This window comes from Dama dama, chromosome 10 (assembly GCF_033118175.1).
Source record: "Dama dama isolate Ldn47 chromosome 10, ASM3311817v1, whole genome shotgun sequence".
NCBI classification, from domain to species: domain Eukaryota; kingdom Metazoa; phylum Chordata; class Mammalia; order Artiodactyla; family Cervidae; genus Dama; species Dama dama.
In genome coordinates, this window is record NC_083690.1 from 4,963,639 (window position 1) to 4,989,817 (window position 26,179).

At 47.8% G+C, this 26,179-nt stretch overlaps 1 protein-coding gene across 2 annotated transcripts in view; it reads right to left on the reverse strand.

Annotated features, from left to right (window-relative positions):
* Window positions 1–16,496: 16,496 nt before the first annotated feature.
* ADCY9 (adenylate cyclase 9) overlaps window positions 16,497–26,179 on the reverse strand; it is a 99,301-nt gene continuing 89,618 nt past the window's right edge. Inside the window, exons 10-11 of one of the 2 annotated variants that reach the window (XM_061152731.1) lie at window positions 26,079–26,120; window positions 16,497–20,729 (exon numbers count right to left, since the gene is read on the reverse strand). In XM_061152731.1, the coding sequence (XP_061008714.1) occupies window positions 19,538–20,729; window positions 26,079–26,120 (1,234 nt within the window). In that variant the 3' untranslated portion in view covers window positions 16,497–19,537. The remainder of the gene's footprint in view (window positions 20,730–26,078; window positions 26,121–26,179) is intronic. The other variant, XM_061152732.1, reaches the window with a different exon arrangement.

Genomic DNA, 26,179 nt, shown 5'->3' on the forward strand with positions numbered 1-26,179 from the left:
AGCATTAGAAATCAGATCTATAGTTGGCTGGAGCAGAGCTTGGGGTTGGGGAATTGACTATACAGGAGAATGAGGGAATTTTCTGGAGGGATGCAAATATCTTGATTGATTGTGATGGTGCTTATGTGGATGTGCATACATTTGCCAAAACTCATTGGACTGTAGACTTTAAATATATGCATTGTAATAGGGAAACTGGATTAAACAAATTAAAAGGAGCATGAGTATCTGGAAATAAATGACCTGGGTTTGAGTCTTTCATCTTGGTTCCATATTTAAAAGGTTGTGTGACCTTGGACAACTTATGCAGCCTTAATAAGCCTCAGTTTCCTCATCTGGAGAATGGGGCTACAGCTCAGATGTGCGAGGGGGAATACTCCTTGTCCTAGCCAGGTGTTGTATGTTCTTAAGAATGGCTTTGTGCTTATCATGTGCCAGGTGGGACACTGAACAGTTCGAACAAAAGGGCAACAATTTGGACAGGAAGAAATGTGCACACCAGGCTCCTGGACTCCATCCTTTCACCCTTGAATTCCTTGGGGTTGGGGAGAGGGTGTGTTTGTTTACTTGGACTGCCATAACAAATTACCCCAGACTGTTTTCCTTAAACAACAGAAATTAATTTTCTCACTGTTTTGAAGTTGGAAGTTCAAGGTGAAGGTCCCCTTGGCTTTCTCACTCTGTCCTCACATGGTCTGTCCTCTGTGACTCTTACTCTTCTTCTAAGGACCCCAGATGGACTGGACTGGGGCTGACCTTAACAGCCCTCATTTGGAATAAACATCTCTTTTAAGATCCCATCTCTAGATGGGATCTAGAGCAGTCACAGTCTGAGAGACTAGGGGTTAGGGCTTCAACATATGGATTTGGGGGGACACAATACAGCCCACAAAAGGGGTTTAATTCAGATTTGGTCCCTCTTGGATAGGAATGTCTAAGGACAGGGCCTTTACCCTTGACTAGTTGAAGGTCAGTTCAGAATAATTGGTAGAAAGAGCATATCAGTTTACTTGTTTTGTCATTTTGTAAGTGCATAACCTGGAATGACTTACATAACCTTACACTGCCCCTCACCTACAAGGGAGCATAGTCTTACGCCATAGGATTGCTGGGAGGAGCACATGGATCAACACTATTAATAATATTTATATCAAAGTATAAGGCTGTGTTCTTAGTTGTACAATAGAATCCCCCATCATCTCTGGCAGTCCACTGGTTAAGACAATGAGCTTCCACTGCAGGGGGCATATGTTCCATTCCTGGTCAGGGAACTAAGATCCCGCATTAACTGTCCACCAGCAAAAAAAAAAAAAAATATCACCCCAGCAAAGGTGGAAAATCCTGATGCCCAGGCCCCCCATACTACCCTCTCTCCCCCTTCAATTGGTCTGGGGTGGGGCCCATATACTTGCCCTTTAAGAAGTCCCCCACCCCACCCCCACCCCTCCCGCCCAGTGATTCCAGTGAACTACCAAGGTTAAGGGGCCACAGAAGCGTTTTGATCGTTTCTACGGATAAATTAGGGGCTGGGAGTACACTGTGCGCTTGGACTCGGACTTTTAATGCTAGAACCCCCCCTGGATGGTCTCAGGGTCCCTCCCTTCTGCTTCTCTAGAAGAAACAGATCCTTGAGGACTGAGGCTGGGCTAGAACCTTGTCCCAGCCCTGCCCCCAGTCCAGCGCCTTTCTTGCCCCAGGCACTGCGCATCAGAAACCCCTGCAGGACGCGGGCAGAAGCATCGCGAGCGCAGGGCGGACTAGCGCTGTTCGTCCTGCTTTCGCTTATCCAGGGACCTGGGAATCAGGTGTTCCGGATCGGGGCCGGTAGGACCCGCGGGGAGGGCCGGCTCCGGGCACTGTCAGCGCTAGGTGGCGCCCGCCGGCCGGCCCTACCCGGCTCCTGGGAATCCTTGGGGCCCCGGGGAATCCTGGCGGAGTGGCGGGGGCGGGAGCGGGAGAGGGCGATTCCTCGCTTCTTTAGCAAGACTGTCGGTAGAATCACGTGGAAGAACTTCTCAAGACCCAGCCCTTGCCCGACCCCTGAAGAAGGTGGACGGCACGTTAAGCTCATTTCCTCCTGCCTCCACTTACTGCGGGGGTGGAGGCGGGGTGCGGGGGACCGGAGGCTGTTTTTTTTCGGGTGGGTTGTTCCTGTTAGCAAATCTGGAGGATTCTTCGAAGTTTTCCTGCTCAACACGTGCCACAGAGGACTGCAGCTTGGCAAGAAAATCACATTTTTAAAACACAGGAAATTTATCCGAACCAAAGTCAAGTTTTCTCCACTAAAATGTAAGGAGAGGAGCTTCGCAGTGGGGACCCTGAGACACTGTAAAGTCCCTACCCAAAAGGATCTAGTTTTGTTCAGGGTTATTTTCATTCAGAGCGCTTTAGGTGTTTTATAACAACTTTAGAACCAGGGAACCATCAATGTGGTTGCTGTTAACAGGGGCCCCTCCCTAATGCAGAACATCCCAGAAAATCCAACAGCCAAACGCATTTGAAGTAAGGTGTCATCTTGCAGTTCTGAATACTTAAAATGTTTCCTTTTGAGAAACTTGAGTTAGCTTTTGTAAAATGGTCTTTCTCTATGTTACCAGTTATTTCCTTTTCTCCCTCCCTATTATATTTTAGGAATTTCTTCAACTAACACTTATTTTGCCAACCTCTGAGTCAGACCCTGGAAAATACAGAATCACAAAACAATAAATAGTAGGAAACTCACCTACTCCATCATCACAATCCAATTTTAGAACATTTCTATCCCCTAAATTTCGCTGGTGATTAATTGCAGTCTATCCTCATTTTCATCCCTAGCCCTCAGGCAGACCCTGGTCTTCCTTCAATCTCTATTGACATTTCATGTTAATGGAAGTACAGTATGTGTGGTCTTTTGTATCTGGTTTCTTTCACTGAGCATGGTGTTCTCAAAGTTTATCTGTGTTGTTGAGTGTATCAGTGCTTCATTCTTCTTTATGGATGAATAACAGTCCATTGTATGGATGGGTCCCATTTTGCTTATTAGTTGATGACAACAGTTAGGTTATTTGTATTTGGGGCTTTTATGAATAAAACATCTATGTGCAGTCACATTCAAACCTTTGTGTGGACAGATGTTTTCATGTCTCTTTGGAAGTCAGCTATGCTCACCACTATACCACCAGCGCTGCACTTCATGTCCGTTTGGTAAGGATCTAGACGTGGAAATTACTGCATATGATGGTATATTTATGCTTAACATCTTTAAACACTGTCAATTTTTTCCCCCAAAGTGGCTGTACCATTTTATTTTATTTTTTTATTTTATTTTATATTTTTTTGGCTGTACCATTTTAAATTCCCCTCAGCAATACAATTTCAGTCCTCCACATGCTTGCCAACATTGATTTCTTTTTGATGGTACCCTTCCTAGTGGGTGTGAAATGGCACCTAATTGTAGTTGGTTTTTTTTTTTTAAGTCTGTTTTATTTCTTTTTGGCCATATCATGGGCTTGTGGGACCTTAATTCCCTGACCAGGGATTGAACCTGGGTCCTTGGCAATGAAAGCACAGAATCCTAACCACTGGACTACTTAGGAATTCCCACCTAACTGTAGTTTTAACTTACATTTTCCTAATGAATGATAATGTTGAGCATCTTTTCAAGTGCTTATTGGCCATTTGAATATTTTTGTTGAAATGTCCGTTCAAATCTTTTGTCCACTTTTAAAAAAGTGAATTTTTAGTTTTATTATAGTGGTAGATTTACAGAAAAGTGTTGACAGTACAAACTGTTCATATACTTCACTTCCAGTTTCCTCTGTTACTAACATCTGTCTGATGTCATTGTGGTACCTTTGTCACCGTTAACTGAAGTTCACACTTTGTGATTTCCTTAGTTTTTACCTGAATCCCCTTTTTTCTTCCAGGGTTCCATCCAGGACACCTTGTTACATTTAGTGGTCATGTCTCCTCGGGCTCCTCGTGGCTCTAACAGTTTCTCAGGCGTTCTTTTTAAACCTTGACTTTTGATAACCTTAGCAGTTTTGAGGAGGACTGGTTGGATAGTTCATGAAATATCCCTAATTGGGATCTATCTGATGTTTTTCTTATGATTAGCATGGGGTTATGGGTTCTTGAGCCGAAGACCTTGGAGGTAAAGGGCCTGTTGTATCCGCTCCGGCTGCCGAAACAAGGACCTCAGACTGGGAGGCTTAAACAGTAGTTTATTCTCTCAGTCCTGTAGGCTGAAAGTCTAATAAGCTCAAGGTGTCCCCAGGGCTGGTTCCTCCTGAGGCCTCTCTCCTTGGTTTGTACGCAGCCATCTTCTCCCTGTGTCCTCACTAGTTTCTCTCATTCCTAATCTCCTCTTATAAGGACGCCAGTCATATTGGATGAGGGCCCATCCCAATGGCCCCATTTAACCTGGTTGTTGTTTACTTGCTAAGTCATGTCTGACTCTTTGCAACCCCATGGACTGTAGCCCACCAGGCTTCTCTGTCCACGGGGCTTCCTGGGCAAGAATACTGGAGTGGGTTGCCATTTCCTTCTTTAGGGGATCTTCCCGACCCAGGGCTGAAACCCAGGTCAAATCCTGCCTGCTTGGTTGGTGGATTCTTTACCATTGAGCCACCTGGAAGCCTTAATTGTCTCCTAAAAGATCCTCTATCCAAATACATTCACATTCAGAGATACTGGGAGTTAGGACTTCAACATATGGATTTTAAGGGACACAGTTGAGCCCATAAGCATGCCGGTCTCGTCATATTGAGGGTCCATGCTGCCAACATGGCTTATCACTGCCGACTTACCACCTGGATCACCTGGCTGAGGTATGTTGGTCAGGTTTCTTGGCTTTCTTTCCATTTTCCATACTGTGCTCTTTGCAGCAAAACTGTGAGTTGCAGCCCACACTTAAGAAGTGGGTTTATATTCCATAAAATTCCTAGAAGAAATACAGGGGTAAAGCTTCACGACTTTTGTTTTAGCAGTAGAATCTCAGGACACCAAAAGCACAAGCAACAAAAGAAAAAACAGACATATCGGACTCACTGAAGTCAAAACTGTGTATCAGTGGACATTATCAAGAAAGTGAAGAGACAACCCACAGGAGAAAATACTAGCAAATTCTGTGTCTGATAAGAGCCTAGTATCCAGACTATACAAAGAACATAACTCAACAACAAAAAGACAGAACTCTAGCTTTTACAAATAAGTGCTGTAATGAAGAACCATATGCACAAGGTGTTTTGCATGTTTGAGCAGATCTGCAGAATAAATTCTCAGAAGGGTGTGTGATTTTCTGATTTTGCCCGCTGTTGCCAAATTGCCATCCACTGAGGGTGAATTGTGGTTTTGGAGAAGACTCGAGAGTCCCTTGGACAGCAAGGAGATCAAACCAGTCAATCCTAAAGGAAATCAATCCTGAATATTCATTGAAAGGACTGATGCTGAAGCTGAAGCTCCAATACTTTGGCCCCCTGATGCAAAGAGCTAACTCATTAGAAAAGACCCTGATGCTGGGAAAGACTGAGGGCAGGAGGAGAAGGTGGCGACAAAGGATGAGATGATTGTATGGTATCACTGACTCTATGGTCATGAGTTTGAGGAAGCTCTGGGAGTTGGTGATGGGCAGGGAAGCCTGGTGTGCTGCAGTCCATGGGGTCGCAAGGAGTCGGACACGACTGAGCGACTGAACTGAACTGAGGGTGTACCAGTAAGATCCCCACCAGAATTTATTTCCAAACCTGTTCTGTCATATGCCAACACTGACAAGAATCCCCAGTGAAGTGTTATTCATCAAAGCTCCAAACTGGAAACAGTCCAGTGACCATCAGCAGGATAATGGAGAAATAAATCACAGTCTCATCAAACAATGGAATAGTATAAAGCAACGAAAAAGGACAGAGCTCTGCTACCCGGGAGGTGGAGGAATCTCGCAGGCATGTGAGTGCCCAAAGGAAACCAGATACAAAGCAGTGCTTCCTGTGGGATTCCAGTGAGATGAATCACCCGTGAAGTTGAAAGGAAGAAGCCATTTACAATGACAGAGATCAAAACAGGGATTCCCTTGGATGGGGGGGTTTTGATGACATGACACAAGACCGTCCCCTACGCTGCTCAGAATGCCCTGTACTTTGATCCGTATGATAGTTGGGTGGGTGTATACCTACATATGAAACTCACTGAGCTGTGTGTGCATCACAGATGCTATATCTCAATAAAAAGTTTTTTAAAAAAAAACTGCCAACACTGATGTGCAAAGCAGGGCCAGAGCCACAGGGAAGGTCCTTGGAATGGAGGGTTGCACAGAGGCCCTGGGTCTCTTTTGTCCTGTCTTGACCGGCTGCCGGCGCCAGGCATCAGGAGGGGAGGCTTGCAGTCTCTCCGCTGCCCAGGACCCCCTCCCCCCGCCCCTCTCGGCTCAGAGGTGCAGGGGTGCTGCTGTCTCACTGCCCAGCCCCACCTCCCCCTGTCCGGACGGCTCTGCACCAGCTGTGCAGCAGCTGCCTGGTTATATATAGCCTTGGGCTCCGCATGAAAGGAGCCTCATTCAGCGGCTCCTTCCTCCTGCCTTCAGCTCTGCTCCTGAGCTGCCCTCCCTGCACCAAAAGCTTTAGTGTTTCTGGAACATTCCAGGTCCCACTGCTGGGCTACACGTGGCTGTGGGAGGTGGGGGCAGGATCTCCCCTGCAGAGCCAATTCCTGGGGCTCTTCTCTCCTGACATGACCTCAGCTCTCTCAGGCCAGGCCCTGGGGTCTTGGGCCCTCAGCTGCCAGGCTGTCTTCTGGGTGAAGGAACACTCACGGGAGGCTGGGGAGTGCTCAGTCGCTTCCCGGAAAGCTCGATGGTGGTCCTGGCCCTGCCCCTCCAGGATCTCCTGAGCCTCTGGCTAAAGAGGCTGCCAGCCTGTCCCCCTCGCTTCTCCTGTGCCTGGTGCAGGCCCCTGGCCCCGGAGCTCCCAGGTCCAGGAGAGCTTAGTGAGGGGCTAGACCCTCCCGCCTCACCCACCCCTCTTCCAGTGGGCCTTCCGGAGCCTTGAGTCTTTCCTCCAAGCTTTGTTAGGCCCAAGTCAGTCTTGTTCCTCTAAGCCAGGGTGCTCCCTCCACCACCCCACATCTGAAGTGGGGGCACCTCGCCAGCCGTGCAGGGAAGGAACCCACCCCAGTGCCTTCTGGGGTTCAGCTCAAAACTCCACGAGAGGACCACCCCTGCCCCCTGGAACCCAACACACACAAAAAGGTGTGAAACTCCAGCTCTTCTGTGTCCCCAGTGGCAGCACACTTTCTGTAGGAGACGTGTTCTGAAAATGGGACCCAGAAATGGATTTAAAAATCAAATCTACTTTAAAAGCAGTGAAAGCGTTTGTGTTCTCTCGCGCTCTCTCTCCCTTTCTCTTTTCTCCCCCTGCCCACTTCCCTCTCTCTTTCCTTCCCTTCTTCTTCCTTCCTTCTTTCTCTCTGAACTTCCTTCCTCCCCACTTCCCTTCCTTGCTTCCTAAACTGGAGGATCCCCTAACTGGGGGGGCCGTCAGGGAAGCCAGATGTACGTGGATGTTCCTGGGCTCAAGCTGAGTGAGTGGAGGCCCCCAGGAGGTGGGATTGCCCGGTTCTGTGGACTGAGCGGCCCTGACTGGGAAGGGACAGTTTGTTCTGGAGCTGAGGAAGCTCCCTTCTCCGCCGGGGGTTTTCCGTGGCCTGTGTGCCGCTGACTGGTCAGGATCCCCCTTGGGCCCGTCCTGTGCGGAGCTCATGGGGGCCAAGAAGTTATTGGCAGAAACACAAGAGCAAAATTAGCTTTCGTCCTCTGAGTCTGTGGCTGCCGGCCAGCATCTCCTTCCAATGCGAACCTTCTCATTTTCATTCTGGAAGTTTTTTGTCAGGTTTATTGCAAATGAAAGGGAGCGCAGGCAGAAACAAAGTGACATTTGCTGAGCTGGCTGGATTGTTTCTAAATCTATTGTCAAGAGCACAGGAGAGAGAGTGTGTGTGCGTGTGTGTGCGCCCGCGCGCCTTTCCAGGGCACTCGCCTTGGTGGGGGCTTGAACTCAAGTTGCAGACGGGCCTTATTTTATGACCAGCCTTGGGGTCCCCAGGCTTGTCCTGTCCCTGCATGCGTGATACGTGGGCATGAGGCCAATAGATGGCGAGTGCCATTGTCAGTCACCACTGGAAACATATGCAGGACAGATGGGCACTAAACCCACTGGATAATGGAGAATTCTAATCAATTTCATTGGCATCAAAATTTTATGTTCCTGTAAACTTATGAAAGCCATGAAATTAAACTGACTGCTTCACAACAGACCAGAGTGAGTAATCTGACTGAAAAAAAAAGAAAAAGCCCTCCAGAAAAACTAATTGATAAACCAAAACTCAAACTAATACCCTTTTAAAAATGGAGACTGGGATCCTTCGGTCTTAACATTTATTGCCAGATCCCTTTGGCTATGAGAGTTCGATATACAAGGTACTTTCCAGTTTTCCGGAAGAACGTGTGGCCTAGGTGTGCTGGCTGCCTCTCTCCGGTTGGTGATGGACAAGGAAGGCCCCATCTCCGAGCATGCAGGGAAGGTCTGGGGGCCACCAGGTGACAATCCTACTGTCAGGATAGCCACCAGGCCACCAAAGGAATGCTACTTAAAGGAATGCTTTCTGACTTCCACAAGAGCTTGATAACTGGGTGGCGGGGGGTGGGGTGTGGTGAAGAGGTGAACAGTGTTTCCTTCATGGACAAAACCCTTTTGCCAGCAGGGCATCTGTTAGTACAAAACATCTAAACACCCTTCTCCTCTCCTCCCGTGCACATCACTTCTGGCTAGGAGGGTCAGGCTTTTCTCCTAATAGACAGTTGGTTTGAATTTAAAAACCAAAGAAGAGTTCGTTTGGTCTTCTCCCCGGAGGCGCGCAGCTTCTATGGGTGTCGTGTTTGCTAACCAGCTTCACACACCTGCTCACCCAACACCGGCTAAAACAGTCAAGCTCAGAGTGAAGAGCAACATACTCTGTGATTGGTGCAGCCACCCTCATCCCATCACACGGGGAAAGCACGTTTCATGAGTCCTCAGCTGGTGGGCTGTTTTCTGAATACTCTTACAACCCAGGGAATTGGCTGTCGTGCGTCTAAGCAAAAAGATTGGGAAGCTGGGCCAGTGAATAAGCGCTTACTTTGGATCTGTACTACTGATCCAAAAAAAAAAAAAAAAAAATCGCTGGAAAAAATGAGCCCCTTTCTTCTATTTTGGCTCAAAACAGTCCAAAGCAAATAAGTTTTGTCTCCCTCCTGTCCATGAGCTCAGCTCAGGGTTGAACAAACTTCAGCAAAATCACAGCAAAAGCTCATTCCCCAGCAGCCACCACCCCCCCCAACTCCCTGCATCCTTGTTTCTTACCCCGGAGGCCTCTCCAGCCCTTTCTCAGCAGGAGAGACCCCCGGGCGGGGTGGGGGGCACTTCTTTGTCCTCTTTCTCTGCTTGTCTGTCTGTACATGTCCTGCTGGAGGGAAGGGGCTCCCGAACTTCCGATAGTGGCCCTGGAGGCCCTGGACATTCGTAGCCACTCTGAGTTCTGGATACTTGGTCAAGCAAAAGGGAGCTGACAGTAACCTGGCGCGAAGCAGGCTGGACCCAGGCTGCAGCCCCTTCTCCCTGAAATGCCTGCCTCTGGATTAAATTGGAACAACGAGGTTTTGACCCCTTGGGCTGCACGGTGAAGCCACACTGTGAACTCTGTGAATGGTACTGCATTAAAAAGAGGTCTCGGGAGGGTGCGGGGGTCAGGGGGGATCCAAGAAGGAGGGGATATATGTATACAAGGGGCTTTCCGGGTGGCATTAGTGGTAAAGAACCCATCTGCCAATGCAGGAGATGTTGAGACGTGGGTTCAAACCCTGTATCGGGAAGATTCTCTGGAGAAGGGAATGGCAACCCACTCCAGTATTCTTGCCTGGGAAATCCCATGGACAGAAGAGCCTGGCGGGCTATAGTCCAGGGGTCACAGAGAGTCTGACACAACTGAAGCGACTTAGCACATGTAGCTGATTCACTTTGTTTTATAGCAGAAATTAACACAACTCTGTAAAGCAATTATACTCCAATAAAAAATAAATAAATCTCAGAAGTCTCACAGATAAATTCATTTTCTGGTTGATAATTTAAGGTAAGCACATTTTCCACTTGGAAATTGTGCCATGCCCAGAATAAACAAACAACAAAATTTGAGTTAATTATACTGTATTTTGAATTATTTTCCCAGCTTTTCTGAATGTATCACATAATGTTTTTTTCTGATACAGTGAAACATTTGAATATACAATAGATTACAAGGCCTGTAGTGACAAATTAAAGATAATGTGCTTTTTAATCTATTTACAGAAACAGCTTGATAGTTCACAGATACAATTCTTCCTGTTTTTTTTTTTTTTTTTTGGTTGTTGACAGAACATAAGCAGTTTCTTACATTATTTTTAAAATTTACAATTAGGCTCCTTCCCTTTATCTGGAAGGAAATGGAGTTCCCCCTCTCAGCAGTGCTTTCATTTTGTGGAAAAGAGGCAACAGGAAAAGTGCAGATGGGAAGAAGTTCGGAGAGGAAGAGAGGAAGAACCACGAGCAGGCTCAATATAATATGACAATTAAAAAAGTAAACTATTCATGCTTTGGAACGGAAGGACGATTTACTCCCTTCCATGAGTGCTATCTTGTTCTCCACAAACACGTGCAGTGTGTGAGAATGCCCGTTCTAGGATGGAGCGTGCAACCACCCAGAGCCAAAACGCTGCTGGAACAAACCGCTGCTGCCCCTTCATGGTGATACAACGATGTAAACAAGGAAAACACGCCCCGGCGACCCGTCAGGACAAAGCTGTCAGGATGGGGTGACACTGTCCTGTTGCGTTACAGAACTGGTTTTGGTAGGAGCATGAGTGCATGGATCAAGACGGTGGATGTTGATTTTAGTAACTGGATCATCCTAGGGAAAAGCTCCATGCTAAAACAATGTCTGTTACAAATCGTGAAATTGACACAGGGTTTCTAGAGGATGTTAAGGCTTTGGGTTTTTCACTGGTGCTTGTTTGTGTGTTACTGGTGCTTAGGTTGAATGCAGTAGCGTGAAGTGGGTGTGCCCCAGAGGCCTGTCCTGGCACAACCCACCCGATGGCTTATGATGTGGGGCAGCGGTGGCACCCGAGGGGCTGGGCCCTTGCTGTGTTAGGTCACAAAACGCTGGAGTCCCCACTTCACTGACATCCACTTCTCTAGGTGTTCCCAGCTGGTCCTCTTCTCTATCCCTGACCACCCCCAGGTCCAAGGACAGCTTTGGGGACTCCAGGACCATGTGTGGCATTGGTGGGAGTCTATTTGGCTTCGACGAGGGCCTGAGAGTCTGGCTTGCTGCTGCCTGGGCCAGCCCAGGACTGGAGGGATGAAGAATCTCTTTGTGAGCCTTAATCAGGCCCCAAGCCCCAGCTTGCTGCTCAGGCAGCTTCTTGAGGCTAAAACTGGAAGGGACTGGCAGATGGTTTCCTGAAGGGTGCAGGGTGTCACAGGCCTGCCCCAGACCTGGCAGCAGCTTGTGCTGAGGGGTTTGCAGTATCTCAAGCTGGGCTGGAGCATGGGGCTGCCTTCCTGTACTACAGAGGGATGAGAGAGGAAAGCCAGTCTCCTCCTGGTGGCCAGACTGTCTCAGGCATGTGGGATGGTCACGCTGGCGCTACAGAGCTCCTGCCAGAGGTCACCCACGAGGCTGTTGCTATGGGAACAGATGCAGGAGGTCTTATGTTTGCGATGGTGACAGAAACCACCGGTCAGGGGGAACACAGACAAACTTTCGGAGTCTCGGTAACTACTGAACGGCGAGTTCACAAGAACACGCCAGGTTTTCTCTCAAAACACGCGGGTCTGAGTCTACTGTAATCCTGCCAACATAACGGACAGTGACAGGAGAAGATGAGGAAATTGGGAAATGAGCTGCTGAAGGGACTGAAGCGGCACACTGTATTGGCTATGTAAGAAAAGCGACTTGAAGAACGTAGATCACTGTCCATGTGATTCATGCAATAAATTCATTTTGTCGCATTTGAAATGTTTTTTGCAAAAGGATGCTTTTATCCTAAAGTATCTGGATAAGTGCTTCAGATCTCTTTTTTTCTTCCAAGTAATTTTACCTTATCTTCTTAGATTTAGGTTTTAGTTGAATCAATTTCCGAAGGCTCACATAAGTCACATTCTTCAATATTAAAAAATAAACAACCAACTGAATCCAAATGCTCTCTAGGTATTATGGTAGATTAGGGTCTTTAGGAATCTCTGGAAGTCCTTGACTGAAATTTTGGGAAAGCACAACTCACATGCAATTAATAATAGAAACAGGAGACCAAGGACAACATTCAGCCATGCTCTTCTGCACTAAGTGAACACTCTAGGTGTATCTGCGATGCCACCAGAAGTCTTTACTCTTGAGGAAGAAGAGTCATGATTCCGGCAAATCAAAATTACTGAAGACAAGTTCCACCAACTCACCATTTTGCCAAGATTTGCTTCCAAAAGGCAAACTGTTTCCTCTGTCCTTCGTAAATAGTCAACAAAGTTGGTTTTGGCATGGAAATTGGGAATTATCTTATAATATTTCAAGTTAAATGGTTAAATAATGTTTTTTTTTTCCCCTCTAATACTTCCCTGAAATACTGCCGGAGATGTACATACAGATATATAAAGGCATTTCAAAAACAATATAACATTACATATAATAATAAACTTATTGTGTAATCAACAGTTAGGGGAAAAAGAAACCCGGATCTTGTGTTAAAGGGACGTGATCTAGTTCTGTTACGTTAGCAGGACACACGTGACACTAATATAATCTGTGTTTCACACGGACCTTTCTGAAGGCACCCACGTGTTGCAAACTTTGCCTCCATTCCCTGATGGTCTTGGTTAGCAGATGGATACAAGTCCACACAGACACTTGAATAAGTTGAAAACTTCTCCATTCTAAGAAGACACTAGACAGTAATACCTTAAACATTCTACACATAGTTCAAGTAGCCAGTCTTACAGAAAGAAGGGGAGAGGGAGAGAAGGGGAAATGGATTTACCTTGCTAGTCACTTGCTGACCTACTGCCTAATCTCACCATTTAAATGCACAGTGTCTCACTCCACCACCTGGATCTTTATTCTATTCTTGTAAAGGAAGGGGCTGTCAAGCCACGAGATGGTCTGGATTGACAGGGTGATCTGTCTCTGGCTTTGAAGCTGGAAGTCACTGGTAATGACTGGCTGAGGATGGCCAGCCACTCTGAACCTGAGCTTTCAAACCTGTTGGACAGAAGAAAACTCCTCCACCTTTAGTGAGGTATGGTGAAGACAGAAGGGGTTCCAGGTGCTTTGAGTTCCTTGGCAGAAAACTGTCATAGAATGAGAGGCTGCCTTATGTGTAGAGGCATATTTGCATATGTGAGAACTTAATTTTGTGGCTGAAGAGTTACTTTCTTTAAATCAATAAAGCATCTGCTCCAAAGTGTTGCCGTAGGTTTGTCTGTACTCCTGAGGTTTGGGAGTGAGGCAGCATAGCACTGAAACCTACTTGGGAGGTCAAAGGTGATGGTGGGCAGGGGGCAGGGGCCGCAGGTAGAGGGGAGGGAGCCCCAAGTGTCCTGGAGAGGAGTGGCCTCCGTGAGACTGAGGCCGGAGCTGGGGACTGGAGGCTGCGAAGCAAGGAGGGCTGGAGATGGAAGCCTTGGGCGCCAGGGTGTCTGTGCCCAGGGGACGCCCAGCGCAGCATGCTCAGCCACGTCACTCCTCTTCAGCTTCCTTCCTGGAATCACATGGACAAGTCCAAACGGTTCCTGCTTTCTGTGATCACTCCTCTTGCCCTGTCAACGTACAGGGCAAGAATTTTGCTTGCTGAGTAGATGGAGGAGGTCAGAGGAGGACAGAGGAGGAGCAGCTCTGAGAACGCTGCAGCCTGCTGGAGGCCCCTCGGAAGGAGGTAGGATGGGCAGAGGCTGTGGTCCTCTGACCCCCAGCAATTCCCGGGGAGGCAGGAGGGGCATGCTTCACTGACGGTGTGGCTCCTGAAAGGCTGCCCCTAGTCTGGTCCGTCCAGGCCAGTGCCTCGTCCTGCCCAGCTCTGAGACCCCAGGCGCCACCTGGAGAGGCCTGTTTTAAAAAAAAAATACACGACCAATGTGGAGTGCCGCCTCCCTCACAGAGGGACCGACACAGTACTGGTGCAGCTGTTTTTTCTGAATGGTACTTCTTCTGTTGCCTTTTCTTCATGGAAAGACTGAATACTCCATGAGACCGTGAACACGAAAATCATCAGTAACAGATGACACTAAAGAGCCACTGTTTAAAAATGTCAGCAAGGACAGGGGTGTCTCAGAATTCTTTTCAGTTTCCTTGTGGGGTTCCTAATGGGAGAGCCATCAGGAAAAGCAGTGACTGATCCCAGGGGCGCCTCAAACAGCCTCAAGTAGCATGGCGCAACCACGCTGGAGTGAGCTTTGGCATGCGGTAGGTGCTCAGCGCATACTGTCTGAATGCTAGTTATCTTGGAGAGACTCTGACAAGCTTCATCTTTATACTGAAAAGTTCTTTGAGTGGCTCTCCAGATGTACTTAGGTAACTTGGACATTAAAGTCTAAAACATAATTGGATTGGAAATGCATATATCAACAAGCAGCATTCATCTGTTTATTCACATTTCCAATGGAGAGTCCAGAAATGCATGGAAACTTCACCCGCAGATGCTTGCAATTAAAAATCACCATCCATCCTGGTATTGTAGATCACGGGTGTTTTGGTTTGGATCAAGGAACATGAAGTGAGTTTATGTGCCTTTTTTTTTTCCTGGAGAAAGGAGTCACAGCTTTCATCAAATTATCAAAGGCTCTGTAAGCCCCCCCACTGCGGAAAGGTTAGGAATCAATGCTGTTGATGACTGAGATTTCAGGAAGCGCTAATATTGCTCAATGTCTGACTGCATAATTCCTTCCTCCTTCCGACTTTCAGGCCCAGCAAGGATGTGAGAATTCCCCACGCTTGGGTTACTCTGATGTAAAGCTAACAACGCTTTGAAGTCATGTTATTTAAAAAACAATTTTTACAAAGGAAGAGTATAAAAATAGACACTTGGGGAGATTTTGAGTTTACGCGTATGTGGTGAGCAAGTGTGTACTTTTTCTTAATCACTTCCTCTCGCTATCTGCTGCCCCAGTCCGCTTCCTCTCGCTGGCCCTTGGGATCCAACCCAGGTGGCCACCATGACAGATTTCCACAGCAAAGAAAAGCCGCCACGTGGAGAGGTTTCAGCTGAAAGAGAGAAGTTGTCTCCAGCCCGAGCATAACGTCCATGTGACAACCACACTAAACCACACCACCGGACGAGCTGGTGTGACCCAAAGCCCCCAGTTACCCAGAGATATGTATCACGCAGGACATTCCAAGAGCTCAGAGATCACTTCCCAAGAGACCAGAGAAAAGACCAGCCCTCAACTTGGGTAAGGTCAATTCTTCACACTTATTTCAGAACTGTCTCTAAAATGCAAGCTAAAGTATTTTTTTTTTAAAAGGAACAGAATAGATGAAAAGGAAAGTGAAAGCGAAACCACAAATGGAAAGACCTGGGGCTTGCTGCGAGAATTAGAGGTTGCCTTTCGAGAGACTGTTAGAGAAAGCTCCGTAAGTACCTGAGGTGTCCTTTCTAAGAGAGAAATGCAACAAAGACTGCTGTTCCCTCACCTCCTGGAAAGTTCCTGAAGATGCCTGCAGTACAGAGGAAAGAGCACCCTCATCAACGAGTGCTGTCCTCATGGGTTCCAGGATCACCTAGACGCTGGGTGCCTCCGAGCTGATGAACAAGGCCTGGGCCACGTCTGCATTTCCCTTCCCTGAGTCGACAAGAGCGACTTTGCAGTTGCACCTAAATACCGCCAGGAAAAACCATGGGGAAGGTGCTAACCCCCAGCAGAGCCAGCATCTGGCTCCAGGTATGGAGGTGCTGTGAGCCCCTGTGATGTGTGAAATGGCATGTGTATTTTCTGGCAAAGACATTCTGAATTTAAACAGATTCTGAACTGGGTTTGTGACCTTCCCTGTGACACGGGCCTCCCAGAACTCCGTAAGGGAGAGGCTGTGTGGGCAGGTCCTTTTAAAAAACTGACTTCATTTTCTCAGTCAATTGCTTGAGATATTGTGGGAGAAAATCTTTAGGAGGCCTAATAAAATCAGGATATGGTCTCAAGCAAAATTTGTGCTGTAACCTGCTTTTGTTAAAAGTTCCATGCAGAAATAAATACTTCTCAAAAAAAGTTAACTATAGCAAATACAGTCATTTAACACACACACACACACACACACACACACACACAATAGGGTTTTTAGTTGCCTTGTTTTCAAAGTCACAATGTAAAAGACCCGCAAACCTTATTTCAGCCACAGTTGGCTGGCAAGGAAGACTACTGTAATCTCAGAAGTGGTACCAATCCTGTCAGTGAGGAAATACCAGGCAGCAAATGTTGAGATTTTAGAGTATTTTAATGTTCATTTCTTTGGGGTGGTGGGGAGTGGGGTGCATTTTGAAATTATCAGGATTAACAATTTAAAAAGGTAGAGTAAAGGAAAGATGGAGAACTCAAACAGTTGGTTCTCACGAATATGATTTCAGATTCTAGGCATGACGTGATTTTCCGAAACAACCACCAAAAAGTGCTTACCTCGAAAACCTAGAAATGCAAACGCGGACAGACCTTTGGAAACTACAAATCACGACAGCCCACATAACGGGAAGCACGCGGCCCTTTGGCTCTCAGTGTCAAGTGCAAATGTGCGGGCGTCTCCACAGCACGGTCAGGGTCACGGAGCTGTGGGGAGCCTCCAGGCTCTGTGAAGGTTTCATAACTGATGCTCTGCGTTTGTCTGCCTTGGATACAGTTCTGTGTGCTTGTTTATATGGATTTGTACATGGAGAATTTGATCAGACCTGAGGCCAAGAAGAAAACAGCGATTGCAACTCAAAGCAACTATATTTACACACATTCAATTCTGAAGTATTGCTTCCTGCCCTAAGTTCACAGGAGGTATACCGCTCTGAAGGACGCCTCCACTGGATCGGTAGTGCCTGAGACTGCTGCTCAGAAGTCTGTCTGTCTTCAGCAACCGGCTGTGTCGGAGGCCCAGTGCAGCCCCTGCGGACACTCCGTGGTTCTGCGCTGAGGTATGCTTCTGAGCAGTGGCTGGGAGGGACCCAAGTCACGAGTGGAACACCCAGAGGGAATACCTGTACTGGTTGCTTAGGAAGGCTCGGGGTGTTTTTTAAAGAATTTAAACCGTCCTTTGAAGGTTCCCATTTGCACAATGCTGAACTGGGCCGGCGGGGGTCACCACGCTATCCCTGTATCTGCAGCCCGCTGGCTTCCTAGAAATCACAAACAACCTTTGCAGGAGGGGAAGGAAAAAAAAGAGCTTTCAAGGGAGGAAGCATGTGCAGAGATGAGCTTTGTGGAGCAGAAGAGCAGAGAACTCAGCAACCGCCCAGCAAGCCCTGGCCACCACAGTAGCTGCAGAGCCTGGGGCTGAGGGGTGGGGGGACAGAGGGTGAGGGCCATACATGACACCCACCTTAATACTGATGGAAGGAACCCCTGACGTGCCCAGAACCCTGATGGACAGGCAGAGCATCAGGTAGTGTTTCTAAGAAAAAATAAAAATTCTGCGGTATTTTATAAGAATACATTCTTTAGAAGCAAGAGGTATTGTCACAGTACTTTCTCCGGCATTGGAAGACCAACAGTCTGACAGCAAAACCTGAAGGCAAATCCCCCTGGACGTGGAGATCCTGGCTTATGACTGCGCTGCTGGGGGCCATCCCAAGCACGTCACTAGGGAGCTGGCTGATCCAAGTCAATACTTCATGGTGCCGGGGAGGGCAGATTCTGTGTGAGTTTGGCAAGGAGGAGTGATAAAGGGACTTGGTGCAGATGCAAAAGCTACACAGAGATTTGCTAGGGACAAGAAAACGCACAGGGCACGTTGGTGAAGGCCTCACACAGAGGAGGAGCTAGCCCTCTCCTACCGCATGGGCTGCAGCCACCTTAAGAGGGAGGGGTCATGTGACTGTGACAGGACAACTCTGGCCTGAGTTCAAGTCTACATAAACTTCAGACTCAATGTGGCAAAACAATTACAAGGGGGATAACAGGATTCGTAACAAAGGGCACAGAAGTGAGTTTCTTGGGTTTTCTGTACTCCCCCGGGTTCCAACACCTCTTTCACATCCAGACAATTCTGTCCCTACTGACAGTGTAAGAGCTCCACCTAAAGAGGACTGGGGTCCACTCACCAGGCCCGATCCTGCCACAGACAAGCGCTGCGCAGGCTGAGAACGGAAAGGATGGAGGAACTTCCCCAAAGTGGAGGCCAAGCGTTGCCTGCCAGCCCTGGTGCTCGGCCCAGACCTGCTTCACACTGAGCTGTTCTGACCCAGCTCCTGCCACGGGCAGACCCCATGGGCGAGGGGTAGGAGCAGAGCTTTTGCGTTCAAAGTGGTGGCCGAGGGTACCCCAACCCAGAGCATGGGCCATGCCCACTGGGGTCCTGCTCCTCAGGAGAGATGGCCCTGGGTGGCTGGAGCTTTAATGGCCCCATCTTCATCTTTCCAATGTGACCTACCCTCCGCTCCAAGCCTAGTTCCCTTCGCTAGAGAGAACAGCCCAGCAACCCTCCCCGAGACACACACGGTTCCTGATAAATAAATAAATAAATAAATGCAACCCTTGGATGTTTATTTTGCGTTTCCCTCTGGGACGAGTCAGCTTCAAAGACGAGCCCCTCCACTCCGGCTGGAAGACCCCTCAGGGCAGGGGCAGAATGGAAAAGGGCTTTTAGATACCTGAGGCCTGGGTTCACAAGCTGTGAGACCGGTTGGCATTTGGAATCTTGGCCTGCATGAGGAGGAAGCCCTAAAGCCGCTGGGTGTTGGGGGCCAGTGGGTGCAGCCACAGCCCCCGAGGGCCTGATCGCCCTGGAAGTTGTGGGTAGGGGGTTGCCGGTTCCTCGAAGTCCTCAGCCTGCGCCCCCAGCACCCCACCCAGTGAGTTACTGGCACTTGATCTCATATTCATGAATACAAGTGTGTGTGCGTGTATGTGTTTACATAGAAAGGTCAGGTCACTGGAAAAACACTAGTATGTATACAGGAAAAAAAAAAAACCTCAAAAACATTATATTAGCCAAAAAAAAAAAAAAAGTGTCTCGTGAGAAAAAGCAATAAAAATCTGATTTTAACCACAGCTTCTGTTTTAACGTCCACCACCACCCAGCGCCACACCCTGGCTGTGCTTCCCTGGACTCCAGGTCGCGCCAGCCCCTGAAGGCACTTGTTCTCCACGCTTCTGACGGTCACACTGAGTGGGGGAAGGGGAAGGAGGCAGATGAAAGTGAACCCTGAATGACTGTGATCCACACAGAAGTAGGGCTGCAGTAACCACACGACACCACGTCCGGGGACGGGAACGGTGGCGCCTGGACGGACAGAGCACCACAGGCGGGCTGGGCCACGTCACGCCCTCTTTGAGACGTTGAGCTTGGTGAGTTCGTTGGCTTCCTCCATCCCCACTTCTTCACAGTCGCTTTTCTCTATGGCTTTGCCGAACCGACACCTTTCTTCAGCTCTGATGGGCTCCTTCCAGGGTCTCTTAGCAGACGGGTGAGCGTCCCTGGTCTGGGCGTTGTTCTCGGAACCCAGGGACACCTGGTCCGGGTTCTGAATGGAAGGCACCAGGTTGGCTATCTCGTCTGTGGGGGAGCGTCCGATACTGCCATCCACCTGGACGCGGATGTCGGGCGAGATGGACAGCTGGTGCTGTGGCACCAACCCACTGTCCGTGCACTTGGGGTACAGGTAGGTCTTCATCTGGCCTTTGCCCTTGACGTTCACCGTCCCTCGGTAGTCGAACTCATAGCCCATCTTGCTCAGGACGCGGTAGCTCTCCTCGCTGACCTGGATACGGCACTCTACGCCCGTGGTGTCCATCCTGCTGGCGATGTTGACCGTGTCCCCCCAGATGTCGTAGAGCAGCTTGGTGGTGCCGATGACGCCCGCCGTCAGGGGCCCATGGTTGAAGCCCACCCTGAGCTTGAAGTTGAACCACAGCATGTTGTTGTTGAAGTCGTCCACCACACGCATCATCTCCTTGGCAAACTCGAAGAGGATCTGCAGGTGCTCCTGCGGGTGGCTGCTGTCTCGGCACTGCGTGGCGTTCAGCCCGGACGCAGCCATGTATGTGGCCCCGATGGTCTTGATCTTCTCAATGCTGCTGTAGTCCGGCTTGCTCAGGAGCTCGTCGAAGTCCCCGATCAGCTCGTTGAGGACCCGGTAGCACTCCTTGCCGCCCTCGTAGTTCTCCTCGTAGAACTCGCTGAAGTTCACGATGCTGGCGAAGATGACACCTCCGCTGTCGTGGTTCTTGGAGTAGGTCTGGGACACCTTCAGCTGCTCGGCCACATGGTAGGGGATGATGTTCCTCAGCAGCCAGTCAGCCTGGTCCCTCATGCTCTGGATCTTGGTGCGGTGCAGGTCCGCCTCCACGTCCCCGTGGTAGTGCAGGCGGTAGCTGACTTCAAACTCTCGGTTCAGGAACCAGACCAACAGGAGCAGGAGGAAGAAGACGAGAATTACTTCCTGGCCGATCAGGCTGGCTGGGCTCCTGCTGTCGTGAGGCAGCGAGGTGTTGCACAGCTTCCTCGTGGAGCTGGAGGGGAAAGAGAGGAGAGAGGGCGTGCCTCCTGAAATGTATCTTTAAGGAAAGGTTACTGCCCAGCACTTCCAGGTCCGAGCCAGCCCTGCCTAACCAGCATCCTGCACAGAGTTCTGTGCAGCTCAAACCTTCCGTCACCTGCAGCTGCCGAGTGACCTGTTTCTGTTTAGAAAGATGTGGCGAGGTAGAGTCACTCTTGTAAGATTTCTATATTAAGTGCTCTGTTTTTCAGAAGTCTTGAGCTCCTTGATTTTTAAAATCTTTTTTGTTTTCCCAACTTTCTAGTTTGAAAAGTCTCCACCTTACAAAAAAAGGTTAAGAGACTAGCAAAACACACATTTGTACACCATTCTCCTGCATGAAACTGTTGTCAACATCGTGCTACTTTGCTTTCCCCCCCTTTGTCAATACACACTCCACACATGGGGTACACATGTGCATGCACACTCACACAGGCACACTTTGCTGAACATTCTGAAAGCAAGCTGCAGACACCAGGCCACTTCAGTATTGAACTGCTCAGGACCTGTCTCCTAAGAGCAAGGCCATCTCCCTGGGAACCATACCACACTGCCATACCCAAGATATTTCATATCCATATACTTTGATACAATCTGCCTGCCCCCTCCTTCCCACTCCCCCACCCGGGTTAGTTCTGTTTTACCAAAGTCATTTAAGACAACTTTAACATTTAAATATATATATATATATAACGTATACTTTTAAGAGTAACATACTATAAGAAACTCAAACATTATAACCAATGGAAAATAAGCGTCTTTCCCATGCGGTGCCCTTTCACACTATTCTAACCCTTGGCTGTGCTGTCACAACCAGACGCTGGGTGAGGGTGCTTGACTTCGCCCATCTTTGGGCTTCTAGGAACAAAGTTGCAGCTGGTACTCCCAAGTGCATCTTTGTGCATATGAGGGAGCCTGTCTATGGGATAAATTCCTGAGCATGGACCTGCTGAGTCATGTAAAATACCGCACACTTAGAATTCCAGTAGAAATGTCCAAACTACCCTTCTAAAGGTGGAACCCGTTTCTCTTCCTTCTGATGACTGAGTCTGCTCAGTCCGTTTTGCGGCTCCAGGCAGTGTGGTGAAGGCGCTGTAGGCCCACAGCTGGCACCCGAGGACTGAAGGTGAGCATGGGCTACTGCCTCTTCTAAAGTTTATTCTTTAAGTAGAATTTTTTTTTCCACTTAAAAATACTACATACTCAGCATAGAAAGGTTAGGGTAAAAGTAGAAAGAAAGAAAAGATTCACTGTCATTGTACTATCCAAGGGGATCACTGTTAATGCTTGTTGAATTTCCTTCTCATCCTTCTTCTATTAGCTTACACGGCTGTGATTGCTCTGCTTATGTAAACTGTTCCCTGCTGTACTCTAAAATGCACAGAGCGGACTGCTGGGTCACTTATAGGAAAATAATTATATACAAAACAGATGGCTCCTGAGTGTAGACAGTGCCATGGCACAGAAAGCTCAATCCTGTAATCAGAGTGCTTTAAATGAGTTTCACTGTTAGCAGTAACTGAAGGATATTAAAAATAATGAAACTGACCAATTTGGCCATAACACCTTCCATGAAACATAGTCCCGAAAGCCCCAGCCTTGGAGTAATGGCCAGATTGGCGCCCCCCCGAAGAGCTCTGGGACCCTTGGGCAGGTCACACCACCTTTCAGGTCTGTTTCCTTATATGTAAATTGAAGATGGGCTGGAGTATGGCTAAGTCTCTACCGGCCCAAGGGCCTGTGCAGAAAGGGCCTGAGGCTGTGTCGTAGAGAGGCCCACCGGCAGGGCACCCTAGGTTGGCATCGGGAGCTTGGCTTTGGGGCACTCCCGCCAGTCCCTGAGGAGAGAGGTTCACTGTGCCTGGACTGCTTGTACAAACAAGAGTGTGTGCTGGGCACTTGCCCTTCCTCCAGAAACCTGGGACTTTGGAACCTGCCAGGCAGAGGGCGCCCATGTGATGCGCCTCCCCAGCGGGCGCTGCACACCGGCTGTCGCAGCTCACGGCTGGGGGTTCCGCACATCCAGCATGACCCCACTGGGTGCAGACTCTTGAACACAGGCGTCTGGTCTCCTCCAGCCTTCTCTCACGCACCCCTGCCCCCGATGATTGTGCTTTCTGTCCTGTTTGCTGTATTAAACCATGGTCATGGGTACAACCATATGATGAGTTCTGAGTCCCCCAAGAGAATGATCTCTGCGGGTGGGTGGTCCTGGGGACCCTGACTTCATGCCTAAGAACCAGGAACCAAAAAAGGCCTCTGTGGCAAGATTCACCACACTTCACTCATTTATTTTGCCAACTGTCACTTAAATGAATGGCAAAACATACTATGAATCACAAGCACTAAACATAACTATTTTAGGTACTGAAACAGATCCATGTGCAGCCCCTTAAGCCCTCTGGCTGGCCCAGAGGAGGGGAGAATCTGGAGGGAGGAGTCGTCCCTGCGTGAGCTCCTCTCCTTGGCTGAGAAGCTGGCCTTTCCTTCGTTTCTCTGAAGAGGCAACACTGAGGAACAGCCTCTGTATGGGGAGATGTCACTGAGGCTTCAGGTCATCTTGGAACCAGGCATTGTAGAATCCAGAGGGAGAGGTGGGCAGGGTGGAGAAGTCGACTGCGCTGTGGCCAAAGCCGGCAGTGTGGCCCAAACCTGGGACAGGCACGGGCCAGTCTGCTCTGGATGTAGCAGGGGAATGTGAGAAGTGGCGGGTGGGAGAGGGAGAGGGAACACCGGCACTGCCTGCTCTGGCCTTTGCTTAAAAAGGAGGGAGGTTCAAAAGGGAGGGGATATGTGTATACCTATGGCTGATTCATGCTGAGGTTTGACAGAAAACAACAAAATTCTGTAAAGCAATTATCCTTCAATTAAAAAGAGAGAAAGAGAGAGAGAGAAAAGGAAGGGTCCTAGTGCACAGACTGTCACGTCGAGCCCTGGGCTGCCCTGCAGCCAAAGAGATCTGCCACCAGCGGGTGAGAGAATTACCTCCACTCTACACCTGTGTTTCTTATTCTACTGCAGAAGGGATAATGAAGGCAATAGCTCTACTCCTAAATGCAAATAGTGAAGGTCAGTCCCTAAAGGAGGGATCTGATATGAATAAATGCAAGAGACAACTCAACAGGTGGACAAATGGAGGTTACAGTAAGATAGAGTTCATTACCACAGAAGAGAGGGATTACAAAATAGAGAGAAACAGAAAACACAGATCACTGGTCGTCCTGGCCAGCTCAACATGGGATGTGTCAACATTCTGGTGTATTTCAATGCCATTTAAAACCTACGCTTAGGACGGGTGCAGGGACCCAGGAGGAGGTGTGATGGGGAGCTTCTGGGCTGCGGTATTGTTCCACTTCTTGGTCTGGGTGGCAGTTAAATGGGTGTGTTCACTTGTGAAAATTCACTGAGCTGTTCTTCTCATCTAGGGACTTCTCTGTGCAAATGTATTCTACTTCTATTGTCACTTTAATTCTCCTTCTCAACATCTAAACGTACATAGATATTTAATTATAGAAATAGAAAAAAATCACCACTCACCATTAGATCATAAGTATTACATATCTTACTTTTTAAAATATATAATGAAATACCTACCTGTAGCTATAAGACATATGCAATTTCACATAATAAATGAAAGATGAAAAATCATGAATGCTTTCCATAACTTCCGTGTTTTAATGGCTGCAATATTTGGGTACATGTTTCATAACTAACTTCTCTTTTACTGACAACTGAAGTTGCTGATGACAATGTTATAAAACACTATGATCAATATTTGGGGGCATATTCAGCCTTTACCAAATGCTGAATTATTTCCTCAGCAGATAAGCTTAAAAAATAGAATTATTAGGCTAAAGGTGATGAACATTTTTAGGACTATTTTTTATAGACTGTCAAGTTACTTTCCAAAACTACTGTACCATCTGAAAAGTAATGAAGCATGGCAGAAAAAGCACGGCCTGGCAGTGACGGAGGCAAGGCTTAAAACACTGCCAGTTACTAGCTGTGTCTCCACAGGCAGGTTCCTTAACTTCTCTGAGCTTCAGCTTCCTTATCTGGAAATTAGGGACAAAGTCTCCTAATGTATGAGGTTACTGTGCAGATTCAACAAACCTGTATTAAACACCACCATCAATTCATAAATGTGCCATACCCTGGCCTGCGCTGGATATCCATGTGGTAACATTTTGAAGGAAACATGCAGGAGATCAGAGGGAATTTTGTAGTTTAACTGTGCAATGACTTAGGGAGCAGTGTATTTATCTCCTACCACGTTTTTTGTTTTGCGATTTCTCTGTCTCTCATCTATGCAGGTCTTAATTAGCTCTTTATGTAACAGTCCCACAGACATTTATCTCAGTGTGCTGGTACCACCCACTCGGTCAGACTTATTTTTTTGTGAATGTGGTTTTATTTAGTATTTGTAAGACTGGAAAGTTATCTCTGTCTTAGAGACTTGAGAACTGATTAATTTTATTTTTCTAGATATTTATATACTTTTAGATAATTAAAAAAATTTTTGAGTTCAATTTATTTAGAATTAAATTTTGATGTTTATAGTAAGGAAAGGACCCAACCTTTTTTTTTTTTTCTTCTTCAAATTTCTAGTCAGTTATTTCAAAATATTTTAGGGAATAAAGTACTGTGTGATTTGTGAGATTTTCTTTGTAACAGTTGTATATAAAAGGTTGTATATAAAATTAAGCCAAATCTAATACCAGAATCTTTTGCTTTTTGAAAGTTGGCTTTTCGCTGCTTTGCTTGGATGAAAGATCAATATTAGTACCTGTTTGCTAATGAAAGGAATCTGAAGGGGATTTTGGCCTTTAGGGGAAAAGGCAGAAAGTAAAAACCGTGTTCTGCGTCTGCTCTGCAGTGGATGCTGGAAAGGCAGCGCCGCCCTGGAAGGAGGGAGTCCTCCCCAGGTCCCACTCTCAGCGTCGCCACATCAGCCACGGCCATCGCAGCTCTGAGCTGTGAGCATCGGCGCTTCACCTCGGCGCGTTCTGTGCCTCCGACAGCAAGCTGTGTCCTGCGGTACCTGCTGCTCCACAGTGAGGGTTAGGAAAGTTCTCACAGGAGCGCCACTGGCAAGAGAGCAGGAGAAGCCTGCCTGCGTCTTAGCAGTCATTCACTGTCCCAATGAGGTATTCTAAATACAATCGCTACTTTAATAAACAGATATTTTCCGCTTGCTCTTTTAAGAGTGAGTATGTTGCTCTTTTTATTCAAGACACAACTGTTTTCAGGAAGCTTAGAAATAACCAGCAATAATATAGTTACTCTCACTTATTCAGATATAGGCACAATGTTAAAAGCTTACCTGAAATTCTGTACTGAGTCAAGGTGTGAAATTACAGTGGAACTGAAATTAAAATGCAGAAAACTATGATTATAAAAAGCTAGGAAGGCACTATACAAAGC